The sequence below is a fragment of the Camellia sinensis genome, chromosome 1 (assembly GCF_055761805.1).
Source record: "Camellia sinensis isolate YWXY chromosome 1, ASM5576180v1, whole genome shotgun sequence".
Taxonomy (NCBI): domain Eukaryota; kingdom Viridiplantae; phylum Streptophyta; class Magnoliopsida; order Ericales; family Theaceae; genus Camellia; species Camellia sinensis.
In genome coordinates, this window is record NC_138961.1 from 23,781,253 (window position 1) to 23,803,102 (window position 21,850).

At 33.9% G+C, this 21,850-nt stretch overlaps 1 protein-coding gene across 1 annotated transcript in view; it reads right to left on the bottom strand.

The window, feature by feature from the left end:
- Positions 1-570: 570 nt before the first annotated feature.
- The window catches only part of RBL (Noc2p family), a 144,162-nt gene continuing 122,882 nt past the window's right edge, over positions 571-21,850 (bottom strand). The window contains exons 13-14 of the mRNA XM_082874099.1: positions 1,419-1,516; positions 571-689 (exon numbers count right to left, since the gene is read on the bottom strand). Coding sequence (XP_082730225.1) covers positions 578-689; positions 1,419-1,516 — 210 coding nt within the window. The 3' untranslated portion in view covers positions 571-577. The remainder of the gene's footprint in view (positions 690-1,418; positions 1,517-21,850) is intronic.

Sequence of the window (21,850 nt, forward strand, 5' to 3'; positions counted from 1 at the left end):
ATCAGTTGTCACAATTGATTTCTACCGATCTAACATTAACATCAGCAACACACTCAATAATTAATTACTACTTTAAATGTGTAAATGAAAGCTATTTCAAATACAACTACGAAATTTCCATTTCCTTGACTTGTATAGAGATTAGAAAAGGGGGGTTTGAAAAATTACGATTGCGTTTGGTAGAATTTTCTAAATATGATTTGAGAATATGAGTTATATTTCGAGTTTGTGAGTTTTGAAATTATGATTTTAGTGTAGAAAATTTATTTGATAAATGAGTTTTGAAAAGAGTTTTTGAATTGAAAACAAACATACAACCCAAAATTCTATTCAAAACTCATAAAAAATTTTAAAAAAAATTGAAAATATTTTTTATTTAAAATATGAAAATAACAAGTGAAAAAAACAAAAAACAAAAAAAATCATGAATACTGTTCCGGACGACCGGGGTACATCCGGGTACACGAATTTTCAAATGCGAATGTAGAAATGATTTTTGAAAATTATAAACAAACACCGCACTCAAACTAAAAAGTAGAATCATGATTCAAAATTATACCAAACACAACCTACATTTTCATGTGCTTTTCTGCCCTTTAGGATCATCTCCTTCACTATTGACACCACCATTAAGCATTTTGCTTGGAAGCCGTCCTCTTTTTCTCTTCATTTTCTTACGCTCCATGGAACTGTAGTAAAAATCATTAACAGGTACAGTTATTCCAAAATGAATGAAGAGGTAAACAAAGCCGAGAAAAGTCAGATTTGGCCAAGTCAAATGTAGTCCTTTCATAAAGGTGTTTGACGCATAAAAAAAATCTATTGAGAAGTCAAATTTGCTTAATGACAACCTAACTCACTTTTAAACCCTAGCATTATGCATCACCACGATTTCCTTGTCCCAATACAGTAATGAATTAGAGCACACAGAAAGTTGGGATTCATAGCAAGTAGAAGGTATACTTCAGTGACGACCAACAATATGCATATCGAAACTGGAATTTATACGACCAATTTGCAGAAGACAACTTTTTGCATTTTAACAATGCCATTATCCCTCTCCTGGTTGAAAGCAAATTACTTTCATAATTTGAATTTGTAAATTACTTTCATAATTTGAATTCGTCATTTCAAATCATGTCCCTAATACAAGCCATAATCCCTATAATACCAAATTTTTATCTTAAAACAATACATGTTTCACATTTCATTTAACCAAACAAACCCAACCCAAGTGTATTACAAATGTCAAACTATCAAATCGTCCAATTAGAATTTTTTTTACTCCAGTTGGTTATACTAGCATAGCTTTTGAGTTTAACTCATAGATAATTCAAGAGGTTTTCAGTTGTAGATCGTCAAAAAAAAAAAAAAAAAAAAAAAAACAGAAGGTAGAAAACAGGCTAGATAAACTGTACCTTTCAATTCCATTAGTGTCTAGATTCCTTGAAGTAGCCTTTTGCATGACACTTTTATAATACTGAGTAAATGAAGCATTGAGACTGCCCTTTTCAAGCTGCACATCAACAATTTATTGAACTCAGGAAACCTAAAGAAATGATTCAACGGATTGATGATCTTTTGGTGAGAAAGCTAAGTCATCTCGTTTCTTTTGCACAAACTCAACATTCTGCTCGACTTGCAGCACCACAAAATTGTTTCAAAAAACAATAACAAAAATAGAATAATATTAAAAGCCATTAGACCATTGAGATTCCCAGGCCAAGTAGGGATAGATTTTTAGAATCGGTTTTTACAGGCCTCAACCTAGTACAAATTTAAAGTTGTACAAGATTAGAATTACAACACAGTACATAACTGATCAATCAAACACTTCACCACGCGTCTCAAATTTTCAGTGGTTGCTATTTCATGAAACCTTCTAAGGCGGATGAGTGGAATAGCTGATAGCTCGGGGAAGGAGATGTGGTAGCTCCACTGAGCAAAGTGCACAGAGAGTTGTTCAACAGCAGAGAAAACACATTCCTCTTGAAAGTTCTGAGATTTTAACCAATGTTTTGGCAACTGCACCACAGGTGCGTTTGTGGAAATAATTCTTAAAGAACAATGTTGGAATAATCTTCTGTGTAAATAAAATAAATTGAAACAAAATCAAACAAATAAATAAATAACGTACCGAATTTATTTATCAAACCGAATTAAAAATTAAAAGACCAAGTCGAGTGTGTGATACTCTGTTCTTAAGACAGATTCGCCTCGTTACGGTTCTTATAGTTAAGTAGCGTCTATCTCCCAGGATATAATGATCTTCACAAATTTATAGTAGCACACCAAACAAATTTGTCCGGCGAACTAGAACCTAGTGTTCTATACTCTCTTTAATTTTCTCTAACACTAGAATGAAGAATAAAATCCAAAGGAGAAATATAGACTGTAAAAATAAATTTTTCTGACTGTTTTTTGGATCCCAAGACTGCTAGAACAGATATGAATTTATAGGCAAAAAATCTGTCCCAAACAGGTACATCCAAGAAGTGAACAAATGTAGCTTTGAATTTGAACAGATGCTATTTGAATTCAAACAGATCTGCAAACTATTTCAACAGATAAACTGCTACAGTTATTTATCTGTTTAGAAACTGTCCAAAACCGAATCTGTTATGGTCTTTTTGAACCTATTGGACATGGATTGAATGAGGAAAGAAATTAGAATAGAAATTAAATTCAAATTTGAGTTTAATTAAATTTTCCCGCAAGTAATTTTTGAAAAAATTCAAAAGAATTTTGTCCAAAAAATTAATACAAGAACCGACCAGACCCATAACCCACACTCGCGCCCGGCGGCGACGCGTGTGTGGTGGTTTGGGCTAAGGTTCATTTTGTTCATAACCTCTCTCTTCTACAAACTTGGGGTGCCCTTTGGGGCTCAACCTAAGTATTGTACTCTAGAGCTTATATACATACGCAAACTCTCTTAAAGTTTCAATGTGGGACAACCCATTTCAAAGAAACCCACATTTACTTTTTTAATTGTCCATTCCATGAACCCAAAAACGACGTTAACTTCTCATTCACTCATAAATGGTTTTGACGAACCGTTTTCACCGTGTGACTTACCATGCGGCAAAGAACACGTCACCTTTGGGGCCCACTCAATTTTGGGCTCAAAGTTGGCCCAAAATAAGCATTATAAACCAAATTTTCCAACAATCCGCTACATGAATAAAATTTGACAGAGAGAAAATGCAATAACACGATCTAAATACAGAAAGTATAGAAATTGGAAATATTCTGCAAAGAATAAGTAGCTTTTGGCTTTGAACCTTCCCTTGTAAGACACTATCGGATTTACTAACTAACCAGTGAACATGATGTCTTGAACTATTCATCCGTTTGTATAAACCAAGACAATAGAACTCACACAGTATATCTCCAGATATAGTTTAGTTCTCACTATTGTGTTCATTTTGGCCCTAAACAACCTGGTGTTTCATGAGTACTCTAGAGAATTGTAGCCCTTCACAAATCTCATGGAACCGACCCAGTTCACACTCACATAGGTGATTCTTATGAAGAGTATCCTGCTTTACTCCACTAGGTTTACCTAGATATAAGAATCATTAAAAGTATTACTTAACCTAAAACACTGCAAATATCACTATTTCATCATAGAAATAGGTAGGAGTTCAACTCCACAGTAATCCTTATGAGTCATTCACAACTCGGTTGTCCCTTTGAGCCTAGATCTTGGGATCTCCAATCAACTAGGTTGTGTTGCCGTTGTGGTAACTCTTATTTAATAGGCTTAAGTCCCATTCCCCTCGATGAATTCTCAACTAACTCTCTTGTTAACCCTTTTGTTAGTGGATCCGCCATATTGTCTTTAGACTTCATATATTCAATGGAAATAATTCCATTAGAGAGTAGTTGTCTCACGGTGTTATGTCGACAACGAATATGACATGACTTACCGTTATACATATGACTCTGTGCTCTACCAATTGCTGATTGCTATCACAATGTATGCAAATAGCAGGCACTGGTTTTGGCCACGTTGGAATATCTTCAAAGAAGTGACGAAACCATTCTGCCTCTTCCCCTGCTTTGTCTAAAGCTATGAATTCTGATTCCATAGTAGACCTAGCAATGCAAGTATGTTTGGAAGATTTCCAAGATACAGCCGCCCTACCAAGAGTAAAGACATATCCATTAGTGGATTTTGAGTCTCTAGTATCTAATATCCAATTTGCATCATAGTATCCTTCAAGTATTGTTGGATGTCTAGTATAATTAAACCCAATGTTACAAGTAAATCGAAGATATCTAAGAACCCTTATAATTGTTTTCCAGTGTTCTACTCCTGAGTTACTCGTATATCTACTTAATTTATTTACTGCATAAGCTATATCCGGGCGAGTGCAGTTCATCAAATACATTAAGCTTCTAATAATTTGGGCATACTCTAATTGAGAAATACTTTCTTGTACATTCTTAGAAAGAAACAAATTAATATCCACAGGTGTTCTAACAAGATGATTATCATCTTGGCTAAATTTGTCAAGTATTTTCTTAATATAATGAGATTATAACAAAGCATAACCTTCTGATGTTTTGGTAATTTTCATACCAAGAATTACATCAGCAATGCACATGTCTTTCATGTCAAAATGTTTATTCAACATTTTCTTGGTAGTTTTAATCATGTCATTATTAATGAGCTTATCATCCACATAAAGACATACAATGGCATAACCTTTGTCTTTATTTTTAATATAAACACATTTGTCATACTTACTAATTTTAAATCCATTTGACATCATTGTCTTGTCAAATTTCTCATGCCATTGCTTTGGTGTTTGCTTTAAACCATATAATGATTTAACCAATTTACACACTTTCTTTTCTTTTCTTGGAACAGAAAAACCTTCTGGTTGTTCCATATAAATTTCTTCATCTAACTCACCATTTAAGAAAGTGATTTTCACATCCATTTGATGAATTTCTAGATTGTATAGAGATGCAATGGCAATTAGCATTCTAATGGACGTTATTCTAATAACCGGTGAGTATGTGTCAAAGTAATCTAAACCTTCTTTTTATCTAAAACCTTTAACCACAAGTCTTGCCTTGTATTTGTCAATTGAACCATCCGCTTTCATTTTTCTTTTGAAAATCCACTTGTACCCAAGAGGTTTACAACCTGGTGGAAAATCCACAAATTTCCAAGTGTGATTTTGCAAGATGGATTCAACTTCACCATTGATAGCTTCTTTCCATAAAGGAGTCTCAGGACTGGACATAGCTTCTTTAAAAGTTAAAGGCTCCTTTTCTAACAAAAATGTTAGAAAATCTGGACTAAAAGATTTTGAGATTCTAGCACGTTTACTACGCCTAGGTTCCTCTTCATCAACTTGATCTATCTCTTGCTCTTGATCTTAATCATGTTCTTGATCCTGACTAGTAATAGCATCATGAGATCTTTTATTGTTACTAGTCTCTTGGCCAGTCTTATTTGGAAATACATGTTCAAAGAAAGATGCATTCTGATATTCAATAATAGTATTTACGTGCATTTCGGAATGTTCTGATTTGTGAATCAAAAATTAACATGCACTACTATTCTTGGCATAACCAATGAAAATACAATCAATGGTTTTAGGACTTATCTTAGTCTTTTTAGGACTAGGAATAGCCACTTTAGCCAAACACCCCCACACTTTTAAGACTTTGTAAGATGGTACTCTCTCATGCCATATTTCATAAGGTGTTTGATTCACTTTCTTTCGCGGTACTTTATTTAAAATATAATTAGCAGAAAGCATTGCTTCCCCCTACAAGTTCTGAGGTAATCCAGAACTTATTAACATGGCCTTCATCATTTCTTTTAAAGTCCTAGTTTTTCTTTCAGCAATTCCATTTTGCTGAGGTGAGTAAGGACCGGTGGTTTGATGAATTATTTCATATTCTTTACAAAACTCACCAAAAGGTGATTCACATTCTCCACCTCTATCACTTCTTAGTTTTTTTAATTTTTTACCAAGTTGATTTTCAACTTAATTCTTATATTGAATGAAAGTTTTCAAAGCATCATCCTTGGTTCGAATTAAATAAACATAACTATATCTAGTATAGTCATCTATAAAAGTGATAAAATACTTTTTCCCACCTCTTGTTTGAATTGATTTAAAATCACAAATGTCACTATGAATTAATTCAAGTGGTTCCGAACTTCTTTCAATTGAATGAAAATGAGTTTTGGACAATTTTGCCTCAATGCAAATTTCACATTTATGATTTAAATCAATGTCAAATTTAGGTAAACGTTCCATATTAGTTAATCTTCGCAAAGATCCATAATTAACATGTCCTAATCTATCATGCTATAAATTTGAAGACTCAAGCAAGTAAGAAGAAGATGTATTTTTATTAATAACTGAGGGTCCAACGTTCATTATATTCATCTTGAAAAGGCCATCAGACATATAACCTTTTCCTACATACATCCCATTCTTAGTAAGTACAAATTTATCACTCTCAAACACTAGCCTAAACCCATTCTTACTCAACAAAGATCCAGAAACAAGATTCTTGCGAATGTCCGGTACATGCAACACATTGTTAAGAGTGAGTTCCTTTCCATATGTCATCTTAAGTACAATCTTTCCTTGTCCTTCAATTTTCGAAGTTGAGGAGTTGCCCATAAAAAGTTGTTCACCAATGTCTACTGTAGAATAAGATGTGAATATCTTTTTGTCAGCACATATATAGCGAGTAGCACCAGTGTCCACCCACCATTCTTTAAGATTTCTGACAAGTTTGCCTCGGAAACAACTGTAGAAAGATTGATGTCATCTACACCATTGGAAATATTGTCCACTTCGGTCATATGGGCATGAGTAGGCTTTTTGCTTGTTCTTCTTTTGTTTTTGCTTTTGCCTTTGCTACGGTAATCTTTGGCCTGATGTCCCTCTTTGTCACAGATGTAACACTTGCCATTAAACTTGTACTTTTTAATTGCCCCTCCTTTAGAACCTTGTGATGAACTTTCTCTAGAAAATTTCCGTTTCTTTGCTTTTGAAGCATGTTCCACCACATTTGCTTTAGACTCCATAGGATGCTTACTAGCTCGCTTTTCAGAATTGCTGTTGTCCTTCTCAATCCTCAAATGCGTAATTAATTCTTCTAAAGACATTTTTTTGCGCTTGTGTTTGAGGTAATTTTTGAATTCCTTCCAGCCTTATGGTAATTTCTCAATTAAGGCTGCAACTTGGAAGAATTCACTAAAAGACATGCCTTTTGCGTGAATGTCATGCAGAATGAGTTGGAGATCTTGAACTTGGCTGATCACAGTTTTAGAATGAACCATTACAAAATCTAGGAATTCGCCAACCACAAATTTCTTTGAGCCGGCATCTTCCGTTTTGTATTTTTTCTCCAAAGACTCTCAAAGTTCCTTTGTTGTCTTGATAGGACTGTAGACGTTGTATAATGTGTTGTCAAGTTCGTTCAAGATGTAGTTCCGGCAAAAGAAATCAGCATGTTTCCAGGCATCAACCGCAGCAACCACTTGCCGATCGATTTCATCATCTTTCAAAATAGGAGCATCCTCAGGAAGAAAACGAGCCAGGTTTAGAGTTGTAAGATAGAATAACATTTTCTGTTGCCATCTTTTAAAATCAGTTCCAGAGAACTTCTTTGGCTTCTCACCATGATTTACCAGTACTGTCACAACAAGAGAGGATGTTGGCGCAATAACAGCCACCACACTAGTACTTGTTTAAGCATTTGTTTCAGTAACCATGAATTATAAATTATAAAACAAAATTATAATTAGAATTTATACTACACAGAAAATTAATCCAAATTCACATAATTAAATTCTATAAAAATAAAAGAAACAAGAATGTAACTTTTATTTTTCAATTAATTTGGAAATACAATAAAATTTTATTTAACCAAATTAATTCCACACAAAAAATTAAATTTCTGTAACACTTCAATAATAATAAAAAAAAACTAAAACAAAATTTTTTAATTAATGAACACTTAGAAATAAATTAAGAAAATCAAAATTAATTTCTGACAAAATTTCACAAATAAATATTCTGAATTGTTCATGACACCAGTATATTGCTACTAGTTGTCAAAGAAAATAGACAGCATATTACTACTATCTGTCAAACAATATATTATTACTATTTGTTTTCCAACCAAAATATTATTTTGTAAAATCATAGAAAATAATTTCTGTAAAAAGAAGAAAGAAGAAATGAAATAAATGAAAAATTCTGTAAACAGAATAATTCAAATCTGTCTTAAGATTGTTGGAACAATCTTCTGTGTAAATAAAATAAATTGAAACAAAACCAAACAAATAAATAAATGACGTACCGAATTTATTTATCGAACCGAATTAAAAATTAAAAGACCAAGTCGAGTGTGTGACAATCTGTTCTTAAGACAGATTCGCCCCTCTACGGTGCTTATGGTTAAGTGGCGTCTATCTCCCAGGATACAATAATCTTCACAATTTTGCAGTAGCACTCCAAACAAATTTGTCCGGCGAACTAGAACCTTGTGTTCTATATTCTCTTTAATTTTCTCTAACACTAGAATGAAGAATAAAATCTAAAGGAAAAATATAGACTACAAAAATGAATTTTTCTGACTGTTTTTTGGATCCCAAGGCTGCTGGAACAGATATGAATTTATAGGCAAAAATTCTGGCCCGAATAGGTACATAAAAGAAGTGAACAGGTGTAGTTTTGAATTTGAACAGATGCTATTTGAATTCAAACAGATCTACAAACTGTTTCAACAGATTAACTGTTGTAGTTATTTATCTGTTCAGAAACTGCCCAAAACCAAATTTGTGATGCTCTTTTTGAACCTATTGTACATGGATCGAATGAGGAAAGAAATTAAATTCAAATTTGAATTTAATTAAATTTTTCAACAAGTAATTTTTGAAAAAATTAATACAAGAACCGACCCACACTCGCGTCCGACACGGCCCAGCTGGACAGATGGCGGCGGGCTCGCTCGTGTGTAGTGGTTTGGGCTAAGGTTTATTTTGTCCATACCTTCTCCCTTCTATAAACTTGGGGTGCCCCTTGGGGCCCAACCCAAGTATTGTACTCTAGAGCTTATATACATACACAAACTCTCTTAAAGTTTCAATGTGGGACAACTCATTTCAAGGAAACCCACATTTACTTCTTTAACTATCCATTCTATGAACCCGAAAACGACGTTAACTTCTCATTCACTCATAAATGGTTTTGACGAACCGTCTTCACCATGTGGCTTGCCATACGGCAAGGAATACGTCACCTTTTCAGACTCACCCCAAACGACGTTTGGGGCTCACTCAATTTTTGGCTCAAAGTTAGCCCAAAATAAGCCTTATAAACTAAATTTTCCAGCAAACAATATATCCTGACCTTCAATACTGATGAAAAGCTGATGGCCTTTCCTGGTTTTCCACCTTCCTTGCCTATTTTGTATTCTAAAACATCTAAGACTAATGCTGCAACGGGAATGAAGATCCCACTCGAATTGGAGAAATGATTTAGCTGCTGAACACACTTTAATCTTAAAGGGAAATATCTTGGTCCAGGAAACAGGCAAGCCATTTCATTTATGAGCTGGATGATCACATAAAACACATTATGAAGATCATAATTGCATATATCGGTTGATATAAACATAACCCAGTTCTTATGACGACCATAATAAGGTCCATTTCACATCAACATTTACAAAATTGTAACAAGACGAGTTTAGACAAAGCTAACATTGTTATAACAATAGATCATCTATTTGACACCAAGGGTGAAAGCAAGCAAGGCAAGGCGAGGCAAGGCATGCTCACGAGTCTAGCTATCCTTGGAAATCCCAGCTTCAAAACTTCCAAATGGCCCTAGAATAGAAATAAAAATGGGCATATACTCCAGTCTTTCAACATCTCATGTACATTTGATATTCGGATTGCTCATCACTTATTACAAATGGTGCAATTATCAAAAATAATATTTTACAATCGTGTCTCTGGGTTAGCATTGTTAGAAATGGTTTTTGAAAAAATCTGGAAAAATAAAATTTTTTCTAAACTTCGGTCTAATTTTTAGGTGGACTCATGTGCCGAATTTCAGGGGTTCTATGTCACATTGTGATTCACGTGGTATATTTGGTTGCTCAAAACCATTATCGGGTGAATGGAAAATTGAAACCAAAGAGAGCTCCATGGAAATAGTGTTTTTGGTGAAATTTCTTAAAGGTTTGAATAAATGCTTGTCCCACATTGATTTGGTGGAAAACTTTGAGTGGTTTATAAGGCATGAGATTGGAACTTGGGGTAGGCCCCAAGGGGCACCCAAGTTTTGTAGAGAGGGAGGTTATAGGCAAAATGGGCTAGACCCATTGGACCCAAAAATACCCCACGCCGCCGTCCGTCTATCCGGGCGGGCTGGGCGCGGGTGCGTGATGTGAGGTTGGGTTAGGCTTGTCTGGCAAAAAACATTTGATTTTATTTTTGGTAAAATAAAATCTGCCTTCAATTTTTGAATTCAAATTTTGTACAGTTTAATTCAAATCTGTCCAGTTCATATTCTATACAGTTTGAATTCAAATCTGTCCAACAGATCCGAATCTGTTCAAACCCAAAATAGTTTATCTGTTTGAAAATTAAACCAGATCTGTCCGAATAGGTATCATACATGTTCATTCAAATCTGTACAGCCACTACTCCATCTATAAATAGGCAACCCTCATTTGATGTTTTCACTTCAATTTTCGTTCTTGTCTGCTGCAATTCATATCTACATTTTGCTACATTAATTCTATTAATTTTTTATGAGAAAGAGTATATACACTAAGTGTGTTCGTTGTGCGAATAAATTGTAGTGCTGCTTTTATTCGTTGTTGATCATTTTATCCTGGGAGATAGATGTCCCTAAATCTGAAAGCACCGTGGAAAGGACGAATCTGTCTTAAGGACACAGTGTTAAACACTGGATTTGATCAAAAGTTTGTTCAAGAAATTAATCAAGTAAGTTGTTAATTTATTTTATGTTTTATTATTATTCATTTAAATCAGATTTTGATTTTGTTTTTGTAACAAAATAAAAATTTGTTTTTATTTATTTATTTTTATTTTTTAGTTTGATTTTTGTAATCAAACTTTGTATTCCGTTTGTTGTTTAGTACACAAACAGAATTTATTTCATTAAATACAGTAAAGATTGTCCAACAATTTTAAGGCAGATTTGAATTTTTTTTTGTGTCTTCATTGTATTTAATTTTCTGTGATTTCACAAAGTGATATTCTAGTTAGAAAATACAAATAGTAGTAATATACTGTTTGACAAATAGTAGTAATATACTGTTTATTTTCTTTGACAAATAGTACTAATATACTGGTATCATTAACAATTGCAGAATATTAATTTGTGTTACAGAAAATTATTATGGTATTTTATTTTTCTAGTTTTCGTAACAAGGAACAATAAAATTATTTTGTATTATAATTTATTTTCTAGTTTTAGTAACTAGAAATTAATTTGTGTTTTGTTTTTTTTTTCTTGACTTTTGTAATCAGATATTATGGCTACTGCAACTGAAACTGCAACTGGAAGCGGTACTCCAATTGTCACACCAACTTCGGTCCCTATCCAGAACCATGTTCAAGTTCCAATAAATCATGGAGAAAAATCGAAAAAGTTTAACGGTATTGAGTTTAAGAGATGGCAGCAGAAAATATTATTTTATCTTACAACTCTAAATCGGGCCCTGTTTCTCCATGAAGAGGCTCCAACACTTAAAGAGGGTGAAAGTGATCGGTATGTTGTTGCCGCTGTAGACGCTGTAGATGCTTGGAAACATTCTAATTTTCTGTGCAGAAACTACATCCTCAATGGCCTTGACAACATGCTGTATAATGTTTACAGCTCTCTGAAAATAGCAAAAGAATTATGGGATTCTTTGGAGAAAAAATACATGACAGAGGATTTCAGCACAAAGAAATTTGTTGTCGGAAAATTTCTGGACTTCGTTATGGTAGACTCCCAAACGGTAATTTCTCAAGTTCAAAATTTTCAAATAATTTTGCATGATATTCATTCTGAAGGTATACCTCTTAGCGAGTCTTTCCAAGTCGCTGCTTTAGTGGAAAAATTACCGCCGACTTAGAAAGATTTCAAACATTATTTAAAACATAAACACAAGGAGATGACCATAGATGAATTGATTGTAAGATTCAGAATTGAGGAAGATAACCGAAAGGCTGAAAAGATGAATGGTAAAAATCCCATTGAGTCTAAGGCTATTGTGGTTGAACAAGTGCACAAACCACATAAAAAAAAGAGAAAGTTTCCTGGAAATGGTTCTAAATAAGGCGACAACAATGGCAATAAAAAGTTCAAAGGTAAATGCTATAATTGTGGCAAGACTGGACATCGAGCTTCTGATTGCCGCCGCCCTAAGAAAGATTGCAGAAGTACAAGCAAGAAGACCACCAATCAAGCCAATGTGACAGAATTAGATTACATCTTTAACGGGGTAAATGACATCAATCTCTTTGCTATGGTGTCTGAGGCTAATTTGGTTGGAAATCGCAAGGAATGGTGGGTTGCCACTAGAGTAACTCGTCACATTTGAGTGGACAAGAAGATGTTCACAACTTACAATGAGACTGCAAATGGTGAATAACTTTTCATGGGAAATTCTTCTTCTTCTACTGTGGCTGGACAAGGAAAAGTGATCTTGAAGATGACATCAGGGAAAGAACTTACCCTCAACAACGTACTACATGTACCAGACATCCGGAAGAATTTAGTTTCTAGCTCTTTATTAAGTAAAAATGATTTTAGGCTTGTATTTGAGTCTGATAAATTTGTATTATCAAAGAGTGGCATGTATGTTGGTAAAGAATACATGAGTGATGGTCTCTTCAAATTGAATGTAATGATAGTTGTACCAAAACTTGCTATTAATGAGAATAACAAATCTTTTGCTCATATTCTTGAGTCGAATTTATGGCATGGTTGATTAGGACATGTAAATTTTGATGCTTTGTATAGATTAATTGGTTTGGATTATATACCAAAGTTTGAAATTAATCATAATCACAAATGTGAGATTTGTATAGAAGCGAAACTAACTAAGGCTCCATTTAAATTGGTTGAAAGAAAAATCGAACCTCTAGAATTAATTCATACTGATATATGTGATCTTAAATTTGTTCAAACTAGAGGAGGCAAAAGTATTTCATAACATTTATCGATGATTGCACAAGATATTGTTATGTATACTTACTTAGAAGTAAAGATGAAACTTTAGAAATGTTTAAACTCTACAAAACTAAAATTGAAAATCAACTTGGAAAAACTATTAAAATGGTTAGAAGTGATAGGGGTGATGAATATAATACACCATTAAATCAATTTTGTACACAATATGACATTATTTACCAAACTGCAGCACCTTATTCTCCACAGCAAAGTGGAATTATTGAAAGAAATAATAAAACCCTTAAAGAAATGATTAATGCCATGTTACTAAGTTCAGACTTACCGTAGAACTTGTAGGGGAAAGTAATATTGTCTGCTAATTATGTTCTTAATAGAATACCCTGCAAGAAAACCAACAACACTCCTTATGAATTATGGAAAGGTTGACCACCTTCCTACAAATACTTAAAAGTGTAGAGGTGTTTGGCAAAGGTAGAAATTCCTGTTCCTAAAAAGACTAAGATAGGATAAAAAACAGTGGATTGTGTGTTTATTGGTTATACTCAGAATAGTAGTGCATATCGGTTTCTGACTTATAAATCAGAAATACCTAATATAAATGTGAACACTATTAGAGAGTCAAAGAATGCTGTGTTTTTTGAAAATGTCTTTCCTTACAAGGAAGGACAAAAATCAAGTCCACAGAAAAGAACTTATGATTGTACACAAAGTCAAGAGACTAATGACAATCAAACACAAAAGACTAGTAATGGTCTCAACCAACAGGATTTAACTGATGATGAACTGAGATGAAGTAAGAGAGCAAGAACATCAAAATCCTTTGGTCTAGATATTCTGACATATCTGTTAGAAAATGAACCTCAAAGCTTTAAGGAAACAATGGCAGGTCTTGAAGCACCTTTGTGGAAATAGGTTGTTAATAATGAAATTGAATCCATATGCAAAATCATACTTGGGAATTGGTGGATCTTCCACCTGGTTCTAAACCTCTTGGATATAAGTGGATATTCAAGAGAAAATGAAAGCAGATGGTTCAATAAAAAAGTATAAAGCAAGACTTGTAGTAAGAGGTTACATACAAAAGGAAGGTCTGGACTATTTTGACACATATTCTCCTGTGATAGGAATAATATCCATCCGCAAGCTTATTGCCATAGCAGCATTGTATAATTTAGAGATATATCAAATGGACGTTCATACAACTTTCTTAAATGGTGATCTAAATGAAGAGATCTATATAGAGCAATCCGAAGGGGTTGTAGTGCCAGGGCAAGAAAAGAAAGTTTGTCAGCTTGTAAAATCTCTTTATGGATTAAAACAAGCGCCTAAGCAATGGCATGAAAAATTTGATCCTTCTATGTTTACCAATGAGTTTAAGATAAACGAATGTAACAAGTGCCTCTATGTTAAAAACACTAACCAATGATATGTCATAATTTGTCTTTATGTGGATGACATGCTTATCATTGGAAATAGTCAAAACATGATCAAATCAACTAAGCAAATGCTGAACAAAAAATTTGATATGAAAGATATGGGGGTCGTAGATGTAATATTAGAAATGAAAATTACTAAAACATCTGACGGATGTGCATTATCTCAATCACATTATATTGAGAAAATTGGTAAATTTAAGGATGATATGAATGTAGCTAGAACACTTGTAGACATCAGTCTTTATTTATTGAAAAATAAAGGTGATGCGGTGTCTCAGTTAAAATACTCCAAAATCATTGGAAGCCTAATGTACCTAATGAATTGTACTTGTCCTAATATAGCTTATGTTATCAGTAAATTGAGTAGGTACACTAGTAACTCCGGAGAAGACCATTGGAAGGCGATCATTCGGATTCTTATATATCTAAGATTTACTCGTGATCATGGTTTGAACTTTACTCGATATCCAGCAGTACTCGAAGGTTATTGTGATGCCAATTGGATATCGGATTCTAAAGGTTCAAAATCCAGTAGTGGATATGCCTTTACTCTGGGAGGCACTGTTGTTTCTGGGAAATCCACGAAACAAACATGCATCGCACGATTCACAATGGAATCTGAGTTCACTGCTTTAGACAAAGCAGGAGAAGAAGCAGAATGGCTTCGTCACTTCTTAGAAGACATTCCAATGTAGCCAAAACATGTGCCAGCTATCTGCATTCATTGTGATAGTCAATCTACAATAGACAGGGCACAGAATCATACGTATAATGGTAAGTCACGACATATTCATCGTCGAAATAATATCATAAGGCAATTGTTCTCAAATAAAATAATCTCAATAGATTATATAAAATTTAAAGAGAATATTACGAATCCGTTAACAAAAGGTTTGACAAAAGTGCAAGTGTATAGTTCATCGAAGGGGATGTGATTAAAGCCCATTACATAAGAATCATCATAATGGTAACTCTACTTATATGACTGGAGATCCAAGAACTAAGTTCAAAGGGACAACTAAGTTATGTGTGGCTTGCCAGAAATCACCAAGGGATTAAAATTCCCTACCCATTCCTATGGTGAGAGTGATATCTGCAACATGTGTTACATGCAGGAGTTTTAGGATAAGCTTTGCTTTTAACGATTACTTATATTTTTATTTAGGCATAAAATCAAGACGAGTATAAGAGATACTCACAATAAAAATCACCTATATGAGTGTCGAACTGGGGCCAGTTCTATGAGAATGAACAGGCTAAATTCTCTAAAAGCACTCATGAAAACCAGGAGCGTTCAAGGCCAAAATGAACACGACCGTGACAACCATGATATGTCAGAAGATATTTTGTGTGAATTCTATTGTCTTGGCTTACACAAACGGCTGAACAATTCAAGGCATCGCGTCCATTGGTTAGCTAATAAGTCTAATAGGTTATCTCTAGGGAAGGTTCAAAGCCGAAAGCTACTAATCCTGATACAAGATATTTTCGATTTATACTCTTTCAACAAATTTTGTATATTGTTGTATTTCTGTTGTCATCAAATTTCATTCATGTGGAGGATTGCTAGAAATGGTTTCTGGAAAAATCTAGAAAAACAAAATTTTTTCTAAACTTTGGTCTAATTTTTAGATGGGACCCATGCGCCGAATTTCGTGGGTCAAAATGATAACGCGTTCAATGTCGCGTTATGATTCATGTGGTATATTTGGTTACTCAAAACCATTATCAGGTGAATGAGAAATTAAAGCCAAAGAAAGTTCCATGGAAATGGTGTTTTTGGTGAAATTTCTTAAAGGTTTGAATTGATGCTTGTCTCACATTAATTTGGTGGAAAACTTTGAGTGGGTTTATAAGGCATGGGTTTGGAACTTGGGGTAGGCCCCAAGGGGCATCCAAGTTTTGTAGAGAGAGAGGTTATGGGCAAAATAAGCTAGACCCATTGGACCCAAAAATTACTACACGTGCGCGCCGCCGATGCCGTCCGTCCGGTCGGATGGGTTAGGCTTGGGCTTGGGCTTAGGCACGGGTGTAAGGTTGGGTTAGGCTTGTCCGGCCCAATACCTATCTTTTTGGGCCAAAAACATTTAAATTTAATTTAATTTTTGGTAAAATAAAATCTATCTTTAATTTTTGAATTCAAATCTATTTACACCTCTTCAAATTCTGTACAATTTAATTCAAATCTATCCAGTTCATATTTTGTACAGTTTGAATTCAAATTTGTCCAATGTACAGTCTCATATCTGTCGAACAGATCCGAATTTGTTCAAACCCAAAACAGTTTGTCTGTTTAAAAATCAAACCAGATCTGTCCGAACAAGTATCATACCTGTTCATTCAAATCTATACAGTCACTACTCCATCTATAAATAGGCAGCCCTCATTTAATGTTTTCACTTCAATTTTCATTCTTGTGTGATGTAATTCATCTTTGCATTTTGCTGCATTAATTCCATTAATTTTCTGTGAGAAAGAGTGTATACACTAAGTGTGTCCGTTGTGCGAATAAATTATAGTGCTGCTTTTATTCATTGTTGATCATTTTATCTTGGGAGATAGATGTTCGTAAATCTGAAAGCACCGTGGAGAGGACAAATCTGTCCTAAGGACACAGTGTTAAACACTGGACTTGATCAAAAGTTTGTTCAAGAAATTAAGTAAGTTGTTAACTTATTTTGTGTTTTATTATTATTTATTTAAATCAGATTTTGATTTTGTTTTTGTAACAAAAACAAAATCAAAATCTGTTTTTATTTATTTATTTTTATTTTTTGGTTTGATTTGTATAATCAAACTATCTCTCTCATTTCCTATATTTCTTTTGAATTCCGTTTGTTGTTATCCTGATTGTTGTTTAGTACACAAACAAAATTTATTTCATTAAGTATAGTGAAGATTGTCCAACAAGCATACCAAGAATTACCTACACCAAAATCTTAGATATAATACTGGCTTCAATATTTAAGTTTTATATAATTTTACTTAAGCTCGTTGATTTGGAAAACAATAAACATTATAAATCAAGACATAAATAATAGAACTGACAAGTGATATATATATATATATATATATGTTGTGTGTGTTTGATAAAAATTTCATGGCCCATTTCCAATCAAGAACAACGCAGTAATTAAACGGAACATATAATTGCAAAGTGATAATAGCAGTACAGGTAACAGAAACTTTTATTGGTTGGTTGAGGAAAGTTGAAGTGAGTGGAGAGGTAATACCCATGTTAGATTTACCCACAATGGAAGTAAACATGTTAGTAACATAACCTTCTTCATAAAGGTCTAAATGATACGCTACATAAGCAACAAATTGACTTTCTTCTCCAGGAATAGGCTCGATGTGGTAGCATCGCCCTTTGTAACGATCAAGGCTAGTAAGTAAAATTTGTAGAATACAATTGTGAAGTGTATTTTATTTTTTTTAACAAGTGTCAACTGAACATTGGTTAACAAGTTTTAAATAATTATGCATTATTTATCACACGTACTTTTAAAAAAAATAAGTGTACAATAATTTTAAGCATGTTAACAAATGTCTTTAAGGGCAATTGTCAGAATTCATTAAAAATTGGGCAAATTGTTCAATGCATTAGTTTAAAGATTTCCACCATTCATGTATATTATTAATACAATTTTTACACCCTGAACGTTAATTAAATATCACATAAATACTTATAGTTATATATAATTGTGCATGTATGTGATAATATATTATTAAATAAATAATAATAAATACAGAATCTAATTTGACATTGGATTATCAAATATGGGATTAATTAGGAATTATTATTTAGGGCCAAATTAACAGAAATATGGAATTATAATACTAGTTGGGTCAAATTAGAGTTAAATATAGTAAATAAATAAATATAAAAGTAAGAGTAAATAAATAATAATAACAACAACAATAATAATAATAGTGGGTGTGGTAGTAAAATAAATAATTAATTTTCTGTTGGTATACGATAAAGTGTAATTTAATTAGGGATTAATTTATTTATATTGTTATTGGGAAAAAGTGTAATTACCACAAACATTTATTAAGATAACTATAAATCTATGTTAGTAAATAGCATATCCAGGTGAGATTGAAACAAATCTGTGGAAGGATTCAAGATCGGCCACGTGTTGGCCGGATAGTGGTCTTACCTCCTTATAAATAGGGAGAAGTTGCTCAAATCTGTGGAATGAGAAAACAAAGAAAAGGAAAAAAAGAAGAAGAGAGAGGCACGTAAGTACTAAAAGTAAGGAACTTATAGTAGGAAGGTTGTGATTCTGGAGTAAGGCTAAGGGTCAATATTAATGTGAGTTATATTATACCTTAAGTTACCATAATATATTTTACGTATGTTTTGATTTACCATAATTTATTTTATACAAGTTATATTTTATAAGTTATATTAATACAAGTTATGTTTTAGAAATATTTCGGTTACGTGGATTAATTTTTAAACTCTATTTGTTTAAATGAAACCCATGGATATGTTTGTTTAAATTTTAAAGAATATTTGACTATGACCTTATAAACAATTATGTTTTGTAAGTACCACCACGGGAGTCCCACGCCTTGGAGGACTTAAATAACCATTGGTCTCTGTTTGGCCACTTTGTGACCCTCTGTTTGTCATGGATCCATTGACCTCTGTTCTGATTGTCACTTCTGTGACCTCTGTTCTATTCTGTTCTATACCGTGGTTATGGTTATTTATTTATATAATTTCTGTATTTCAGTTTCTGCCACTTAAATGATTTATTTACCAAATTGAGTTATGTAAATGTTTTGGCTTAACTAACTATCCATGGTTATTTTGTATTCCCTATACCATTGGCATAATATTTCTCACTCTGCTGTGTGCTTATAGCTGTTACAATTTCAGGTGACGAGATGTAGGGAAAAACGCATAACCTCACGAAATGGAACCTGCACGTGGATTGATGTTGAACCACTATTTTGTCTTTCTTTTCTTTATTTTTATTTTTTATTTTTGCTCCCTTTTGTTCTACTAGGGGCTGGTCACTAAATGATAAAATAATAAAAGCCCTATAAATGTATTTTCTCTTATTAAAATAGTAAAATAGAGTAATTTCCTGTTTAATTATTTTTATTTCTGGTTGCGCAGTTTAATTTGCTACAAATAGAAAAAGTTAATAAGTTGCAATTCCAACCCTAAGCCCCTGGGGTTCGGTCGTGACAAAGGTAGTATCAGAGTAACGGTTCAACAAAAAAAAAAACTATTTTAATTTGATCAAGAAGTTCGAAAAGTTATAAATAAATTTATAAATAAAACTATATAGCTAAATAAACATAATAAAATAAAATAAGATAAAAATAACAATAATAAATATTTACCTACAACGTTAGTCCTTTTGTGTAAAATCTCACATTTATTCTGGTGTTGTAGGAATGTCAAAGATTAATCTTGATGACGAATTTTGGGATGATTTCGAGGCCATTAATTTAGACGAGATTTTAGCTGAGCACCACGCCCCCGCCTCACCTAAGGGTTGGGGCAATTTAGAGGACATAATCAGAGGACTACACCCAGGCCTTGCCTAGTTGATGGGTTGGCCAGTTTATATCCTAGTTGACCCTACCGATGTCCCACATTTACTGTGGAGGCAAAGCCATGTCGATAAACGCAAACGTTTTCTTGGACCCACTTGCGTCCTTAGCGTTACCTCGGAACATGACCGCCCACACTATATCATAGGCCTTTTACCCCCAGATTTTGTGGCCAGAAGGGGAACGTGTACCCTGAGGACTATAATTTCACCACAGTCCCTAACCCCCTAGAGATAATTAATATTCAAAATGTTGACTTCAATAATGACTTGTCATATATTGAGACACCTGGCTGGATTGTCGATCGAACATTCTTGGGATACATACAGTCCGTCCCCATTTTCATAGTCCAGACAGCATAAATGTGTTTTGGTGTAGTCTAGTTGGGGTGGGAATTTGAGCTTTTTATGCAACACTATTTTCCATGGTTTTTCGGTCCATTTGACCTACCACTCTATATTTGGGTAGAAGAAAATCTTTTTGTATGTTGACCATGATATGTTCTAATCCCTTTTTTGTTGTCTTTTTGCTTTTGTTTACCACAGGGATGGGACACTAACATATTCTGACTGATGTAATATGAATTGTAAAAAAATGTAAAGTTAACATTTTATATAAATATAGATTGCGCTACACATACTTATATATATGCTACGTTGTGAATGTAATGCCTCGTTTATTACTTTGTAGAATGGCCAATAATGGTAACGGAAATGAGTCATCAATTAGTGGCACTAAATCGATGGAAAGAATAATGGAAAGAGTGGTTATTAGCTTTTTGCAAGCCTTGCAAACTAACATCAATAATGGGATGCCGATTACAATAAAATAGTTCTAGGATCTGAAACCCACCACGTTTACCGGCGGCCCAGACCCAATGGTAGCAGACGCTTGGGTTAAAGACATGGAAAAGATTTTTCGTGTCCTACCCTGCACCGAAAGACAAATGGTAACTTTCGCCACTTTCACTTTCATAGATAATGCACAGGAGTAGTGGTTTCTCACTCTGGTGAAAGAAGAAATTACGACTTGGGCAAGATTCTTGGAAGTATTCTACGAAAAATACTTCCCAGATTCATTGCGGGAACAGAAGGCATCCAAATTCATACATCTAAAGAAGGGAACCATGACGATGGCCGAATACGAGAGCAAGTTCACTCAACTCGCTAGGTTTGTAACATACGCCATCCCCACCAAAACTCCAAAAGTAAGAAAATTTAAAGTAGGATTGGATGCTGAAATTAAAGACAGGCTCAAGATTTTGAAACTGCCAACCTATGCAGAAGTGGTAGACCGGGCGTATATTACAAAAAAATGGATTAAAGCCTCGTGTTCTGGGGAACCAAGCCATAAGAAGCGATTCTGGAAAAAAGACAACAGAAGACCCAGTGTTGCGCCTCCTAAAAAGGTGAATATGGACACAACCAGGTCAGGCCATCAAGGTCCTACTAACCCCCGATATGGCACTATTCCAATTTGTCCCACTTGTGGAAAGGCTCATTGGGGACAATGCCATCGAGACACGGGAACATGTTTTAAATGTGGTCAAATTGGCCACTTGTTGAGGGATTAACCAAAGCTGACTAATCCTACAGCCAGCCCCTCTGGCCCAATCAGGAAACCCGC